At 37.1% G+C, this 18,596-nt stretch overlaps 1 protein-coding gene across 3 annotated transcripts; it reads right to left on the bottom strand.

Annotated features, from left to right (window-relative positions):
- Nucleotides 1–9,289: 9,289 nt before the first annotated feature.
- On the bottom strand, nucleotides 9,290–13,541 carry LOC307169467 (interferon-induced protein 44-like). Of its 3 annotated transcripts, none has more exons than XM_079890133.1 (10): nucleotides 13,414–13,541; nucleotides 12,799–12,875; nucleotides 12,068–12,577; nucleotides 11,927–11,981; nucleotides 11,640–11,835; nucleotides 11,444–11,531; nucleotides 11,213–11,277; nucleotides 10,931–11,102; nucleotides 10,739–10,839; nucleotides 9,290–10,661 (listed from the first exon to the last, which is right to left on the bottom strand). In XM_079890133.1, the coding sequence occupies exons 3-10, from the start codon at nucleotides 12,558–12,560 to the stop codon at nucleotides 10,491–10,493; spliced, it is 1,341 nt and encodes a 446-aa protein (XP_079746259.1). In that variant the 5' UTR covers nucleotides 12,561–12,577; nucleotides 12,799–12,875; nucleotides 13,414–13,541; the 3' UTR covers nucleotides 9,290–10,490. The 3 variants fall into 3 exon arrangements, with proteins under 3 accessions (XP_079746259.1, XP_079746260.1, XP_079746261.1); XM_079890134.1 differs by having other exon boundaries at nucleotides 12,799–12,847; XM_079890135.1 differs by having other exon boundaries at nucleotides 12,068–12,875.
- Between the last annotated feature and the right edge of the window lie 5,055 nt (nucleotides 13,542–18,596).

Below are 18,596 nucleotides of genomic sequence, written 5' to 3'. Positions count from 1 at the left end.
TGCTCTCCCTCCATCCATGCTTGCAAAGTTCTTGAAATGGCTAAACTGAGGGCTTTTTGTAGCTGGCTGATTGGTGTTCAGTTTTGCAAGTAAGTGTCTTCATGTGTGTATTTGAGTGGTTGCAATTACGCGATGTGTTTTGTATTTTGGATACATGTGTTTTCCAAATGGCACCCTGAGATTTAATTTTTGAACGAAGTGTCTTATGTATGAAATAGAGTGTAGTATGCAGGACCAAGTGTGTTGCATAAAGGAGTAAGTGTGTTGCAGAATTGCAACTAGAGTGCAAAGCAGCGCTTTTGTCTAAGGTATGGGTACATGTGTTTGAGGTATGGTAACAAAAGCTTCAAGTTGTGTTACTTTAGTCTAAGCATGGGTCTATAGTGTTCAAGCAATGGGCAAAAACTGTAAATATTATAAAGTATATTACAGTTTTTTACAATCGCTATGACAATTTTAAAATAATTTTTTCAATACTTTTGACAAATTTCCTAAACTCTTAACGCACCAACACACCTACAACACACAATTGGCAAAACGGTTAATTTCATGCTCAAAATCACACATTGTAAACTAAACTCCAACACTAATTTTCAAAATACAATAATACACTAGCAACAATACACTATGTCTACCAAAACACTGCAAACATGTCTCAAAATCAAATAATTTTTCAAAACACTAACATATGTTCTCGTCCAACAGGAACATTTAGTCAATCATAGCACAATGTCATAAAAACACTAACATCAGATGGAATTACAGAAACTGCATTATTTTATATGTGTCAGGTATGCCCTTATACAACAGACAGTATATTGTATTGATCATAGATTGTGTTTTGCCCTGCAGTTTGTTGGGTTTAGGTCTTTTGCTGCAGAAATTCAATAAAAAAAGACCCATCCCAGAGTGCTTTATAGAATGTACGGTTCATTACGTTTTTGTATGAAAAAACGAAGACAGAGACAGAATTGCTGCAATAAAGACTTTATTTGCAAAAGGACATTACTGCAAGATAACAAAAATATGCAATATAGCTGCCATTTATTATGTGAAAATACAAAATATTCGAACAGAAAAAGCACCAGAAGAATAAAAAAGAGTCATCTTCTAATTATCTATTTGCATAATTCAATCAGCTGTTTCTCAGTACAGTTTTTCTCGATTGTTTACACACATTTTCTGAAAGCATGCCTCATATTCTCAGAACTCCTGCAAAATGAAACTTTACATTCAAAACAATGTTATTTCTTCTCAAAATGGTATTTTGTTTTCAAATGACACACACAAACCATCATATGAATAGACATTTATAAGAACCAGTTGAACACTGATGTGCTCAGGGTAAAACACTATGATGAATGGAAAACACTTCTTCTCCATTTACTGTATGCGCATCTTTCAACAAACCAACAGGTAAGTATTGCATTTTACATGGATTGTTTCTATTCTCACTTGACATGTCAATAAGGTCATACAGTATTGCATATGTTGAATGTTTTGTCCCTCTAAAGAATGCAACGTCTTCCACCCTCTGGGGGAAGAGGAAAGCTCCTCAATAATGAAATGGTTGTTGCAAATAATGCAATAAAACTGCATGAAATTCCAACTAGAATTGTGGAGGACCATGAGATATTTGACAATATCGATAGCATCAGCCTCACAACCATTACGCGGACATTGTCAAAAACACAGAGTGCGGATGAAGCAGCTTTACACTGTTCCCTTTGAGAGGAACAGTGAGATAGTCAAGGAGCTACGACGACAATATGTCCAGGTATAGTGTATATTCAATTCAATGTCCAGTTCTATAAGCTTTGCACTTTGCAAGTAGGTAACCTACACAGTAATAGGTTACAGTACAGTATGGTATACATTAATGACATGATTTACATAAACTTTGTTTCAGAGAACCAACCAGGCCCCTCATGAATTCATATACATAGATGAGCAGGATTCAATCGCCAAAGGGCGTCAACGTGGACGAAATGTAATTGGAAAAAGGGACACAGTTGATGTGCCAGGACAGAGAGGGGAAAACATGTGTGCAGCAATTGCATATGCAGGATTACTCCTTCACAGATGTCAGGTTTGACCCTATAACACCGAGCGCCTCCTTGCCTTTCTCAATGATCTCCACCAGCGCCTGGTTCCAGAGCAGGATCAGGAGGGTGAAAACATGAGGACCTTTGTTATTACCTGGGACAATGTGGCTTTCCATCATTCGCAAGCTATAACAACATGGTTTGAAGTCCACCCAAGACTGGTAAGTCTCTTCCTTCCACCCTATTCAACTTTCCTCAACCCCATTTTCTGCATGGAGGTGGAAGGTTTATGACCATCAGCCACATGACCAGATGTCCCTCCTTGAAGCCATGGATGCTGGCTGCAGGGACATCACAGTTCATGATTGCCAAGGGTGGATCCGACATACCAAGCGGTTTTATCCCAGGTGCATCGCCTTGGATAATATCAGAATGTGATGTTGATGAAAACATGTGGCCTAACCCTGAAGATCGCAGAGATTAGATACAGTAATTTTGTGCTTTTTTTTTTTTTTTTGAAGAGTTAGTATATATTTAACAAAATTTGTTTTTGAGAAGAAAATTATCCATTTGGCCAATTGTGTTTTGTAGGTGTGAGTCTGTGTTACAGTTTTTCTCGATTGTTTACACACATTTTCTGGTACTTGAGACACAATGACCACAACATGTAACTCATTCTTCAACCCCCTGAACCAATTCTGCTAAACTACAAGCACAATTCCTGCTTTACACTTAAATTGCAGTTCTAAAACACACCTTTTTCAAAACACGACACACAATTCTCTGCTTTTGGCACAATTTTCATGCAGAAAATCTCTTGTTTTCACAAGGAACACACTGCCATTCAAATGTGCACACTGACTCTGCATGGGCAAACACCCGTCACACAGTTTTACAATTAGGGACCGTTCGGTATTTATGGAAGGGGCCACCGGAGGAAAATAGGGGAGGGTCATGTCTTTTTATTCTTTGTTGAGGGGAGGGTCATCCAACTTTTTTTAGTCTAGGGGGAGGGTCACCCAACTTTTATATTCATGAAAACAGCAACATTTCAAAGTGGCTTGTTTGGTGCTATTTTTTTCCATTTAGCTTCATGTTGATCTCGCGTTATCAGCCCCCCTTCGATATCAGATGGGTCTGACCCAACAAAAATCCAGTTTGGCGCTGTTTGACAGTGCGCGCGCACTTCAGTTCGCGCTTAGAAAAAGTGCATCATGTCAGAACAGAATGCCAAAGAAATGTTTACCCGGCAAAGCTTTAAAGCACGAGCAAATAATGAACTTTTGTTAAGTGCACAGTGTCCTGTGAGTAACTCTACCGCTGCATTATGTGATGTGAACGTACGTCGAGTTTAACAGTATTGGGACTGAGGCGCCAGAACTGCTGATAGAATGTGCGCTGTAGCGCGATACTACCATATTTTAGTTTCCATTCTTATTTTGTTTCCACGATGTGTAAGATGTAGGGCTACCACCAGCCGCGGCGCTACCATTGGGCCCGGGTGGGCATTTAGGTCCGGGCCCACCCATTTTCTATAGCCTATGGTTTTGTACGTTTCTTCATTCGGATCTATTTGCGATGATCGATCCAAATTCTAAACAAACAGTTTACATGCTTCGTCCTTGTTACATTATTCATTAAGATAATAATTAATAAATGCACGCATAATTATCAGTGAACTTGATAAATGTTGCAGATATGTTTTACATGCATGCACAAACAAATGCCTTTCAACTTGTGTGTGCAAAATTCAGAATAAAATGAATGTGCAGCAATTTGTACAAATACAGAGTCTGTAGGCCTACTGTGTTGTTACCATTAAATAAGCTCATTTAGTTTCATTTTTGTTAAAATATAATAATGTTATTTTTTCATCTATGTTGATTATGAAAAGTGAACCGCACACACGAGTATACGCAATATCGAGAGACATGGAGCGGGTCAGACATGATTTTGACCACTTAATTAAGTTTTGTTTTGCAGAAAACGATTTTTTTAAGTGAATTTCGTTTTGTATAAATTGTATCTTAATTTTAATTTTTTTTTTTTTTTTTATCAACCAATTGCCAAATACCAAATATTGCAGACAACACAATCATAGAGGCGCCCGCGTGGTCACTTGCACTGCTCGTAAACAGGAGTGCATCTCATCCTAACTTATCGAAACTCAGCATATGCCTCACATAGCCTATGAAATATATCTTAAGAAAGCTTGAAATGTCTTTTTAACAATTTAAAGGGCACCTATTATGCCCCTTTTTAGAAGATGTAATATTGGTCTTGGGTGTCCCCAGAATGTATTTGTGAAGTTTCAGCACAAAATACCCCACAGTTCATTTATTATAACCATTTGAAAATGTCATTTTTGGGGCCTGTTTTAAAGAGCTGTTTTGGCGTCTACCACTTTAAATGTAAATGAACTGCATATCCCCGCCCTGCTGGACCCAGATGATGAAGAGACTCCGGCACAGAATAAACACGAATGAGAATGGACTAAACGTCTCGGAATGGTTATTTGATACATTTATGTACTTACAAAGTTTTAATCACGTCCCTTTTGCCATTATGGATGTGCAACACACACACACGAACTGTGATAACGTTCGCGCAATTTTTTGAAACTACACACACACACACACACACACACACACTACTGTGAAGTACAAACGAATTTTTTTTTTTTTTTTCTTAAGGGGAGGGAGATAGACGTTTATATAGCATACTGTCTATGGAGATAGAGCAGACCTTAATTTATTTAGGCCTACATTTGTTATTGCTGCAAAAATGCCTACGTGACATAACTGTCTGACGTTGTTTGTTGAGACATCCTATGACGACGACAATATATAGCTTTAGACGCATTTGTTGTTGAACTGGCTGACATCGATTGAAATGACTATTTGCTCAAAAATCATAAAATACACTTACTTTTTCTGGAGGTGACGTTGGATCGCGAATTAGGCAACGATCCACACTCTAGGATTAACTTTGACCCTCGTTAACAGTCAGTCAGAAAATGAATCTCGTATTTAGGAAGTTTAAGTTTTCTTCATAAATAAAATCCATCCGCTGCGTTTTCAGTGGCTCTGATGTCAGTGAAGACTAGTATGTCCATTCTTACATCCCACAACACACTTCTTAGGAGACATTACCGGCTGTCGCTGAAACAATGGAGGATGCAGATCACCGAGGGCGGGGTCTATGCCAAAACCAGATGTCAATCAAATCACGTCGGTGGGGCTTAGCTCATTTCTACGTCACAGTGAGGAAAATCTAGAACAGGGTGTTCTGAGACAGTGCTTATGATTTATTGAGATAGTAAAAAAACTACTGGGTGGATTTTTATCATTCTAGGGTGGTTTTGCTCACACACTGCCAACACACATTTATGTTCAAACACCATGTAAAAGTGAATTTTGCATAATAGGTGCCCTTTAAAACGAAAGGAAATAGGCTAGGCTACTCTCTGGTTATGTAATGATGTGCATTTCTCTCTAGGCGTGTTCACTATACGGAGATGGCGATCGTCAACTTCATCTTTACAGCTGTTGTTGCTGTTAATAAACTAAAAATAATAGGCTTTTAATTTTATTAAACAATAAATTAAATGAAATTTTTATTGTATTAAAAAAGCAACAAAAAAATCCTGTTTATCAATTGTGTGTGTGTGTGTGTGTGTGTGTGTCGTAATAATTTGTCCGCAGCTGCTCAAAAAAAAAAACAAAAAAAAAACAGGCAAAAACCCCACTGTCAGTGTGTTGTAAGGAACAGGCAAATATGTTCAATATAGCAGGAGACATTTTAATTGTTTACTAATAAAACAGTTATTTTTTATGTCAGTGTCGGCTAGACAGATGAAGTTGACGACTCGCGATCTTCGCAGCGCTACCACATCTTTAAATCACTATTAGTAGGCTATTATTTAAGTTAACATAAAATACATAGACCTACACCACAAAAACTAGTTGAGGATAAATTCGTTAAAATTGGGCGATTCCAGTGAATGGACGTGACATTTGCAGTCAAAACTTAAAAGAAAAATTCTCAGAAAATGCATTTATTTGAAACGTATGAAAGGAGTCAAGACATTAGAAAAATAGCAGTCTACACATGCGTTTTATATTTAATATGAGGGAAATACACGTGACGTGACACAAAAAAAATCTTTAACTTTTAGGTGGCAAAATATTTTTTAGTAATTCTATAAATGACACTGTGCAAACCAAAATATATATACCCACCGGATGAATAAAGATCGGCCTCCACAGAAAATTAAATTTTAAATTATTTTTATTTTATTTTTCGTGTTTGCATTTATGTGAAAAAAAAAAAAAAAAAAATTACGGACGTGACAGTTCTCCATTACGCACGGACATGACTGCTCTGGGAAGGTGACTGCTCTGAACTTGCGACCATAGTTGGCCAACGATGCTTTCGGGAAACGCACCCCTGAAAGCGACTTTAAAAATTGCACAGAGACCTCAAACAGAAAGCACAAAGCCTTTCTTTAAAGTGAATTTCATTTTTTTTTTAATTAATTTTATCTTAATTTTAATCAATGTTTCATCTGGATTTAATAAATAAGAAGTAGTCTAAATATAGTAGAAAATAGATAATCATGACACGGAGGCGCGGGCGAGTGAACTGGACTCTTGTCTCATAAATGAACCGAAACTCAGCGTAAGGTAGGCTATGCTACTTGCCTCATAGACCTGGGAAATATATAGAAAGCTTGAAATGTCTACTTTTAAACATGCAGAACAATTCAAAACGAAGGAAAACAGACTGCTTTCTCCTTATGAAATGTGCATTTCTCTCTGGCGCGTTCTGAGAAGATCGCGACTTGCATCGTCAACTTCATCTTTGCAGTAGACACAGAAAACACTTGTTTATTAAAAACAATTAAAATGTCTAGCTATATATGACATATTACAGTTTTTCTCGATTGTTTACACACATTTTCTGAAAGCATGCCTCATATTCTCAGAACTCTACACACAAATCCAAAAACACACACACAATGGGCAAAACCCCTCAATTCTCCTGCAAAATGAAACTTTACATTCAAAACAATGTTATTTCTTCTCAAAATGGTATTTTGTTTTCAAATGACACACACAAACGATCACATGAATAGACATTTATAAGAACCAGTTGAACACTGATGTGCTCAATGTAAAACACTATGATGAATGGAAAACACTTCTTCTCCATTCATCATAATGATTTAGGCCTTTTTTTGTTCAGTGTTACACTTTCTACAGACAGTACATACATAAGTGTGTTGTAAAATATCTGAGAATATTGTTTTTATACTCAGAACACACAAATACACGGTAACGAATATATTTTATTTTTCCCACAAAAACAATGTACACAGTGTACATCCCAACCAACACAAAGTTGTACATACAGTGGTCTACATACAAAACAACAGAAGAATTTACTGTATACCAGGGGCGTAGAATTTAGTAGGGACGCTAGGGACGTGTCCCTACCAATATCCAGTGACACTGATATATCCTTAGCAATAATTTCGATCAAAACTTAAAATATATTTATATTGATGTCCCCGTCCCCACCAATTTCAAAATCAAACCTACGCCACTGCTGTATACAGTTACAGTAAAAAAATAAATAATCCAATGTTGTCATCCATTGCCCCATTGAAGAGCTGACCTTTTGCCCTTTTATGCTAAAGCTCTGACTGCTTATTGTAAAACTGTGTGACGGGTGTTTGCCCATGCGATGAGTCAGTGTGCATGTTTGAATGGCAGTGTGTTCCTTGTGAAAACAAGAGATTTTCTGCATGAAAATTGTGCCAAAAGCAGAGAATTGTGTGTAGTGTTTTGAAAAAAGTGTGTTTTAGAACTGTAATTTGAGTGTAAAGCAGGAATTGTGCTTGTAGTTTAGCAGAATTGGCTCAGGGGGTTGGTGAATGAGTTACATGTTGTGGTCATTGTGTCTCAAGTACCAGAAAATGTGTGTAAACAATCGAGAAAAACTGTAATAATCATTACTTTTGCCGGTTCTTTGTGACAGCTTTTAGATGCTTTATTCGCAACGCCACCCACATGTTGAACGAGTCACACCGCATCAGCACCGAAAACATGATTTTTATTCAAATCTAAAATAAAAAATCGTGATACGAACCGAATCGTAGGCTATATCGTTACAGCCCACAGCCAGATGAGAAAGCAAGAGTTTATGGTTTAAAAAACAAACAAACAATGGCTATCTGAACATCTTTGCCAAGCGCAAACCAGTACAGAATTAGGCTAATCAATAAATTATCGGGGAGGGTCATGCCTTTTTTCACAATCATTTTGGAGGGTCATAGAAAAAATTATTGCTGGCGAAGGGAGGGTCATGTCTTTTTTGACAACAGATCTCAAAACTCCTCCGGTGGCCCCTTAAATAAATAACGAACAGTCCCTTAGCAATCAGAGCTTTAGCATAAAAGGGCAACAGGCAAGCTCTTCAGTGGAGCAATGGATGCCAACATTGGATTTTTCTTTTTTTACTGTAACTGTATACAGTAAATTCTTCTGTTGTTTTGTATGTAGACCACTGTATGTACAACTTTGTGTTGGTTGGGATGTACACTGTGTACATTGTTTTTGTGGGAAAAATAAAATATATTTGTTACCATGTTTTTGTGTGTTCTGAGTATAAAAACAATATTCTCAGATATTTTACAATACACTTTTGTATGTACAGTCTGTAGAAAGTGAACACTGAACAAAAAAAAGGTCTAAGTCATTATGATGAATGGATAAGAAGTGTTTTCCATTCATCATAGTGTTTTACATTGAGCACATCAGTGTTCAACTGGTTCTTATAAATGTCTATTCATATGATGGTTTGTGTGTGTCATTTGAAAACAAAATACCATTTTGAGAAGAAATAACATTGTTTTGAATGTAAAGTTTCATTTTGCAGGAGCATTGAGGGGTTTTGCCCATTGTGTGTGTTTTTTTGGATTTGTGTGTAGAGTTCTGAGAATATGAGGCATGCTTTCAGAAAATGTGTGTAAACAATCGAGAAAAACTGTAAGAGTTTAGAAAAAGTATCTGAAGTATGGGTAAGCGCTTGTTAGCGATTGAAAAAAAAACTATCATAATGATAGTTATGATAGAACTACCTTTTTTTTGTTCAGTGTTACACTTACTACAGACCGTACATACATAAGTGTGTTGTAAAATATTTGAGAATATTGTTTTTATACTCAGAACACACAAATACACAGTAACAAATATATTTTATTTTTCCCACAAAAACAATGTACACAGTGTACATCCCAACCAACACAAAGTTGTACATACAGTGGTCTACATACAAAACAACAGAAGAATTGACTGTATACAGTTACAGTAAAAAAAAATAAAAAAAATCCAATGTTGGCATCCATTGCTCCATTGAAGAGCTCACCTGTTGCTCTTTTATGCTAAAGCTCTGATTGCTAATTGTAAACCTGTGTGATGGGTGTTTGCCCATGTGATGAGTCAGTGTGCACATTTGAATGGCAGTGTGTTCCTTGTGAAAACGAGATTTTCTGCATGAAAATTGTGCCAAAAGCAGAGAATTGTGTGTCGTGTTTTGAAAAAGGTGTGTTTTAGAACTGCAATTTGAGTGTAAAGCAGGAATTGTGCTTGTAGTTTAGCAGAATTGGCTCAGGGGGTTGGTGAATGAGTTACATGTTGTGGTCATTGTGTCTCAAGTACCAGTATTCGTGTACAATTGAGAAAAACTGTAAGGCTAATTTATTTTTGTACACATTGTCATGTTAATTATAATTAAATGCATTTTGTTTTATTGACCACAATATTATCATTGATATTTGTTTGAGAGTGGCACTTCTGATTAATTTTGAAAAAGGGCAGGGGCTCGAGCAACCATCATTGGTTATTCAAAATTAGCTATATGTTAATTTAAAAAAGTATTCATCAAAAATGTTAAATTAGCCTATAGGCTATGTAATTAAGTAGAAATATTTTCTATATATGAATAAAAGTAATTGTTAGTCATATGTGTAGAATGAATTGTTGTTTACTTTAATCTTGAACAGTCCTGAAAGAAACTTTCAAGCTTAAAACACAAAATCAAAAAACAAGCTTTAGTTTATCAAAAGAAGCACTTTTTAAAATAATGTTTATACAGATTTTAGCATCTTGAATTCAAGTCCTAACATATCATTCTATTATTATTCTATAAACCTATCTACTAAAGCAACAATGTCAAATATATACAATAACAAAAATCATCATGAAATGTGCAGCTTAAATGATATATGAACTTTGCATTTCCCATCATTTTCTTAAATGGATATTATGATTATGAAGGATCTAAAATGGACAAACAGAAGAGAATAATCATCTGATTTAAGATGAATTATTGTGCTGATCAAGAGGTTTAAACCCCTATCTATGCAGCACTTTATATGGCCTAAATGGTATCAATATCATCAAAATAGTCGTTTGCAAAGCGAAGCATCTGCTGTATAGCGTTGAGAAGCAGGATGTCACATTTAAGCTCCAGCTCCAGCTCCTGACTGTAGTTCTTCACCGGTAACACACAAGACACCGGCACACCTAACCGAGAGCTCACCTCCTGCACCTGCAGAGACAAAACAACATCTCAGTCACTCTGAGTCCTGTGGGAACAGCTCATGTGATCATGTGACCATGTCTCACCTTCATCTTGATGTAGGAACTGGCATAAATATTTTCAAGGTCCTTCTGCACATGGGGACACGTTTCATCTACTTTCGTCATCAGGACCATCTGAGGAATCGCTGAAATTGTTTAAATAAACTTTCAGCCGGTCATGGAACATTTTGAGTCGATTTATGCAAAATGGTCTAAACATGTTGTTAGTTCACTTACCCACTGAGTTCACTTTACTACGTACAGAACTGAGTTTTTCCTCAAGTTGGTCAGACATGAGGGAGATTTTGGTGGCGTCGATCACATACACCACACAGTGGATCTTCTCCTGTAGAGATGCAGGTCTGGAGGCCTTTTGCTCATCCGGTTGAAATGGTGCTTTGGGGTTGAACTGAATCAAGAGGATATAACAGGAAGCATATTGAAGAACACCTTTAATCTGAATTTTCAATTCCTTCTTCAACTTCATTCTGGAGATAAGTATACACTTTATGCACTTACTTTATAGCGGTCTGGTATGTGACCTTGAAGAATGCTGCTGATGTCATCAATATCCAGTCCTGCACCTGATGGTAGCATATGATGTACTTATTATAGTAATTACAGTAACTGGGTAATAACTAGATACTAAACCTGAACCCAACCTTACCCTTGTAGTTACCTTATATTACCCAGTTATTTCTTAGGTAAGCACAATGTAGTAAGTACACTGTAAAATAAAGTGCAACCCACCTGGTTGCTCCTCGAGTCCCATGGTGTCACACAACACAAATGGCAATGGCTTTCTCTCACAACCATCTTTCACTGGGTATGTGCGAAACTACCAACCAAGAAGAGAAACACATCAAGATCTGAAGTCATCAAGAGCTGTTCCTCGACCTGAAGAGAGACTTCTGTAGGAAACACGATGAATCTGTTGAATCTGTACCTGTGTGGTGAGACTAGTGCCTGCAGATCCTGACATGGCTTTGCTGGTCACGTGACCCATGAAGATTGAGTTAATGGAGTTGAAGAAACTGGATTTTCCAGCACCGACAGGACCGATCATTAGGATTCTGACCCGACTCACAGACGGCATCAGGGGTTTATGATTCCTGATCAAACCTATGAGTTCTTCTCTTCGTCTACAAAATAGATCACAATATTATTATTGAAAATTGCTGCAGGAAATCAGCAACAATGAAATAACTCTGGAAACATGGAGTGAAAACATACTTAGATGTCCAAAGAATATTCCTCCATGGCTTCTCTTTGAAACTGACCTGAAGGGCTGGAAAATTTTTAACAAAAATTATTATAGAACTTATGTTGGATTAATGTATAAGTGAAATTACTTACTGACTGAAATTTACTTACTCTGGTTGACTTTGTACACCTCACATTCAGTCAGCTCAGTGTCATTCCCATATAACTTTAGAGTATTGAATGGCTGATCGAAATAAACATGTTCACTCTTTGACTTGCAATATACAACTGGTTGGCTGTTGTGGCAAAAGTATAACTTTTGGCCAAAACTGGGTCCTCCAGCATCATCATAACGTGCATTATAAGCGTTAACTTGAATGCGAAAAAGGGATCCATATCGAATGCTGAACAGGAAAGCTTCCTCATCTGTAATTTGCCGTCCACTTTGAGCATAATCTACACTAGTGTATCCACCAAAGATGTAACCTGATCTGTTATAGGCTACAAGTAAAGTTGGACCCTGACGGTCACATCGCTGATGGAAGGCAAAAGCATGATATCCATGAACAGAAGCTTTGTAGAGAAGAGTCAGTTCAACATTCCCCAGCAAGTCACAGAGCTGCTTTCTCTGCTCTTTTGTTAAATCAGAAGCGATGGGAGCCATGTCTTCCTATTTTGAATCTTTAAGACAACAAAATATATATATATATATATATATATATATATATATATATATTAAATTGTAATAATATTTCACAATATTACAGTTTTTACTGTATTTTATATCATATAAATGCAACCTTGGTGAGCATAACAGACATCTTTCAAAAACGTCTATATATATTTCATATTGTTCATTATAGTTTATCTTTAGGAATCGACATTTCAAGAACATAGCCTACCTGAACTTGGCCGCTCTCTGCACAGTTCCCTTCTCCTTTTAAAAAAGTCCTGGAATGGATATAAATCAAGAACATTGCTGTGAACGTGAAGAGATATTCATTGTTAGTTTATCCCTAATGAATTTACTAATGTCAACGTACAGAACCTTGTAGTGTTCCCTTTTTTACAGTTTTGCAACTTTTCCATTATGAAATAGGCGGCATGCCTAATGCTATATTTACGTTATTTATACGCTGCTCGCCAATAACCTCCTTCAGTCCCACCAGTGTTTAAGTTTACGATAAGATGTAGGATGTATATTATGTATATAGATAATGTATATTATCCAATCATCAATGAGGTAGCAGCAGACTCAAAGCGGGGAATCGAAACTTAACACCAGAATCGAAACTGAAACTAATTCTGTTTCATCACTGTGATTCAATAATAGTTAAAAGTTAAAGACCAGTTTCAGATCAGAAAAAAGAAAAGCATTTCACGTTTGAAACCGACTGCGTTTACGATTACGATAAAATTGCCTATCTACTTTCAAAATGTAGAATAATTAGGCCAACATAGCCTACAATAATTAATAGGCCTACCTTTATAATATTTATATAGACCACGATGCTTACCTTTTTCTTTGTGCAACATAAACATGTAAATGTAAGCACTTTCCTGACTGTCAGTATGTCAGAAGAACGTTACAAGTTCCCTGTCCCATATACATATAATCAGAGCCGTGGACTCCGCCCACTGCAATAATGCGCGCGCACCTCCCCAAAGGGACGAGCGCTCGCCGATCTACTGAGATGGGTCTGTCTGCGGACTGCAAGACTGAGGGCGTAACTTGAAGGGGGCGTAACTTGAAGTTGTCCAAATCACAACCGAATCACACGAGATGTCAGAAGAACGAGATTTTGTTGGCAAGACGGCAGCTCGTTTAGAGGGTTCAGAGACCACGGTAAGAATATTTTCCACAGATAACCGTGTAAGAAATGTTCATACAGTATTGTGTTTTTTTTTTTGGTACTGTTTCTGGAGTTGATAATCTATTAAAAATTTTATTTATTTAAAACTAAACCGTCCTCGCTTGGTGTTGTTAAGTATTTTACTGGCTGGCGTGGTAATAATAATGCTGCCTTGCTCTTGGAATTGGCGTAAAACGGCTTTCCTTGGTATAAAATGTACATGAACACCCTCCAATTTCGAACTTGAATGCAATGAGCTCGAAATCACGATTTCAAAAGTTGTAAATATCACATTTCTGATAGCACGTGAAAGCAACATAAGTTAACTAATGGCAGGCAATAAAAACAATATAAGCTAGCTAACGTTAGCCAGGGTAAACATTAGGCTAATTCGGGAACTCACTCTGTAACATGCAACGTGTAACGTGTAATGTTATTTATTTCCCCTCACACATCGCTGCATTCAGAATAATGCAAGTTTAGTTGTGATTACTTGACGGGTGCCTTTTTACATGAATGTACCGCAGTATTTCTGAAGATCTTGTTCACCAGAACAATAAATGTTAATGTTTGTGATCATTTTAATTCTTATTTTATTTTCCTCTAGCTTCATTCAACAGTTTAAAGTATCTTAAAAAATCCAAACAAATGCCAGTTGTGCAGCAAAATGGGAGATTTCTACATTTGTGTGGGCCACAGTTATGATTCAAGTCAAGGTTCTAGTGCTAAAATTATTTTAATTATCATAATGTAACATTCACTTCTACATTAGACTAATGCTTTTTGTTTTAGGCAATAAGTGTTTCTTTTCATTTCTGAATTGTCTTGTTATGGTGGCAAATTAAAGGAGTAGTTCACTTTTAAAATGAAAATTCTGTCATCATATAATACTCACCCTCATGTTGTTTCAAACCTGTATGCATTTCTGTCTTCTGCTGAACACAAAGGAAGATATTTAGAAGAATGTCAGTAACCAGACAGTTTTTGGGTCCCATTGACTTCCATAGTAGGGAAAAAATATATACTATGGAAGTCAATGGGACCCAAAAACTGTCTGGTTACTGACATTCTTCTAAATATCTTCCTTTGTGTTCAGCAGAAGAAAAAAATTCATACAGGTTTGAAACAACATGAGGGTGAGTATATGATGACAGAATTTTCATTTTAAAAGTGAACTACTTTAATATTGAGGAAACAGTGCTACCAGAAAAGTTCATATTTAAAAAAAAGAAGAAATGCAAACATGTTTTACACTTAAACTTTTCTTTTCTTTTGTCAACAGGTGTGGTAAACTGGAACTCCTTTTCAGGGGAGTATAAAAGGACCTACCGCATTCCCTATCTGATCTCCCGTTGCATTCAATGTGATGATTTGTACAAAGACTGTTAAAGGAGAACTCCGGTCAATTTTAACATTGAGCTCATTTTTTTGTCAATTTGGAGTGCTGTCAATACAGAGAACAACGACAAAAATCGGTGTTGCCTACACTGTGTTATTCTCTTTTTAAAATTTGCACCCTGTTGACTTCAATGGGGCAAGTTTTAAACCTGCTTTTAGCCTCTTAACATCCTTGACGTGTCATTACAAGTGCCCAGCCATGTGAGTGATTCCTTCAGAGTGAACACGGTGAATCTGACTGCAGTAGATGTGAAAGATATGGATAAAAATTATGTTATTTCAGCCAGCGCTCATACCTGTATTTACATCCTGTTTTCAGTTGAAGTCCACAGTAATCGATTGTCGAGTTCACGCACATAGGTTTAGTTACCTATGATCACGCGCATGAACTCGACAATTGATTACTATGGACTTCGACCGAAAACAGGATGTAAATACAGGTATGAGCGCTGGCTGAAATATTATAATTTTTATTCATATCTTTCACATCTCAACCCAACTCATCCCCTTATATAACTAGGGCACAATACTTTAATTACAACAATTCATACTATACCAATCCTGCTGATTTCAACACTCAAACACAAAACACTCAATCATACACAAACTTACACGCACAGTAATGTATATTCTAACACACACACACATAGCCTTCCTTCTCCACCCTCATGGTAATCTATCCCAAAAAACTCTTTTTTTTTTTTTTTTTGTCTTGTCAATTACTGTTTTTATTTGTTTCATGTTGAATGTGTGATACATGCTCTCTATATATACTTTTTATAATATCAAATAATCATTGTTTACTGTACGTTTTATGTTCTTTACACTTTGTTTGGGTTTTGTATCGTGTGAGGTTTTGACAATATTTGTATAACACTTTTTGAAAATTTAATATAAAAAAAAGGATGTTAAGAGGCTAAAAGCAGGTTTAAAACTTGCCCAATTGAAGTCAACAGGGTGCAAATTTTAAAAGGAGGATAACACGGTGTAGACAACACCGATTTTTGTCGTTATTCTCTGTATTGACAGCACTCCAAATGTACAAAAAAATGAGCTCAATGTTAAAATTGACCGGAGTTCTCCTTAAAGGATACTGGGGAAGTGGACAAAGAGGAAAACCTAAAGGGTTCTACTCTGAAAATGATTTTGCTGGATACTGCTGCATGGACTGTTTTTATGTGGCTGGAGGCACAATCTGATTTTCTATGACAATATTAGTGACATAAATTGTGGATTGGGTTTGCATAAACCCTCCTTGTGTTGCCTTTCAATAAAAGTTTTTTTGTGATAAGTTTGCTTGTAGTTAATTTGTCTCAAAGTATCATAAGATATTTGACAGTAGTGCATTTAACTGTTTATTAGTGTTGTCAAAAAATCGTTTGTCAGCACATCAGGCAATATGACATGAACAGATATTTAAAATTATTTATTTAAAACATGAAAAGATGTTTAACAATATTTATTTAAAAAATAATGTTTTAGACAAAGCCAAATTTCAAAAGAATATCTATATTAGTACTTGCTCCACAGTCTAGTTGAGGTGGGACAATTAGAAAAAAACAATACATTGCAATATGGTTTCTAGCAATACATTATCAATACCTTGGCAGTGGCATAAATGCATATTGAAACTTGCTTTACTGTATACAGACAAAAACAAGCATTTTGAAGATGTCATCTCAAAGGTTTATGTTCTTGAACAGCTAAGAGTCAGTTTAGTGCACTGCATTTGAATATGTTCAGTTAAACTTATGCGAGATCGATTAAGAAGCATACGAAACTAATCGCATACTTTTCTCTAATCGCTCTCACGGTCATTTGATGTCATCTCGTCATATCGCGGAAGTGGGCGTAACTTGAAGGGACGTGGCGGAAGTGGGCGGAACTTGAAGGGACGTGACGTAACTTGAAGGGGCGTGGCTTACGGCGTGACGTAACTTGAAGTGGGCGTAACTTGAAGTGGGCATAACTTGAAGTCTTGCGGGGTGCAGACAGATACTATTGGATCTACTACTCTTTGAAACGACAGGGGGCGATGTAGTGATGTATATATAATTCGGGACAGTCCCGAAATCTAAGCCGTTGTCCCGAATCCCGAATCCGGCCCTAATTGTCCCGAAAAGTATACTAAAGCAAATTCTTGAGTAGTTATTGTCTGATAAAACATTAAAAACTGTCCGTGGAGGTTGAGTCGTCCTGCAGCCAGCCCCCGCCGGCTGCTCATTGGCTGCAGCATCTTTTTTTTTCTTTTTTTGAAGTTCTACAAAGAATACCGTAGGCGCGAATTATAATGCATTGATAAGCGAGCGCGAGTTGTCGCAGCCGCGAGTACAGTGAATGTGCAGGCAGCCAGTAGCCTAAAGGAGTGATTGATTGGTCGCGGCACTGTGTGCAAAAAAAAACTTCGGCCTAATGTCTGATGTTGGGTTACACAAAGCAAATCATCTACACAATTATTTAGATCTGTTTCGACCTCACTCTGACCGTCACTACGGTCTAATAGGATGATAACCTTCGTTCCGCCTTCTCTCGAGACCTTATGTAAACAAAGTCATGCCCATGACCCGGAAGCGGAACGTCACACGCTATAAAAGGCGAGTTAAACTTCCGACTCGTTCTCTTTACCTTTCTCGCCTTAGAGACCTGGTACAGGTAGGAACCTAATTATATTGTTATTTACCATTCAATTCATCACCCAAGTGGTGCAGGTGCCTTGTGCCCCTGTGAATTGTGGTGTTTTATTTTGTTGTATTATGTTTGTTTATCTGTGCAATCACTTAATTCAAATGCTTGAATTGTGATAAGTTTTATTGATATTTGAGGCTAGTGTTCATACTAGTCATTCAATATTTAAATACAAACACTCAATTCATGCTATATGTGCTTATGAATTGGGATTAGTTATTGTATTATTCAGATATTCTGAGGCTAGTTTCTAGACACATAATAGCCATTCAATATTATGGGTTATTTCTGTTTTCTTTCAGAGTATCCATCAGTAACATAGTGAATATACTTCATTACAAAATTTTGGTGAGTATTTTCTCCTTTTGGAGCCCTATATCACTGTTCGCAGCTGTTGGGGGTTGATATAGGCCTGCTAAATACGTTCGCGTACTAAGTGCAGGCCTTCTTTGCTTTGTGTGGGCTTGATATACCCTTTACTACTGTGCGCAGTCAGTGGGATTGTGTGTGGCCTTACCTGCTGTGGGGGTATTATGGCATCTCATTGCTGCCGATATTGCCAAACAGCAATGGACCCTCGTGATGGACATAGGGAATGCCCTTCATGCCTGGGGATGGCTCATTTAAGAGCGGATGTGGATAATCCCTGCAGTGCAGCTTGTGACCTGCCCAGAGGGGAACGACTTCACCACGCTAATAGAGTATGCAGTTCTGTACCTGAGTGTGGTAGGAAGAGGGAACGCTCATCGGACAGGCATAGTCAT

Source organism: Squalius cephalus, assembly GCF_949319135.1.
Source record: "Squalius cephalus genome assembly, chromosome: 13".
NCBI lineage: Eukaryota > Metazoa > Chordata > Actinopteri > Cypriniformes > Leuciscidae > Squalius > Squalius cephalus.
This window is presented reverse-complemented; position numbering and strand designations above follow the sequence as displayed.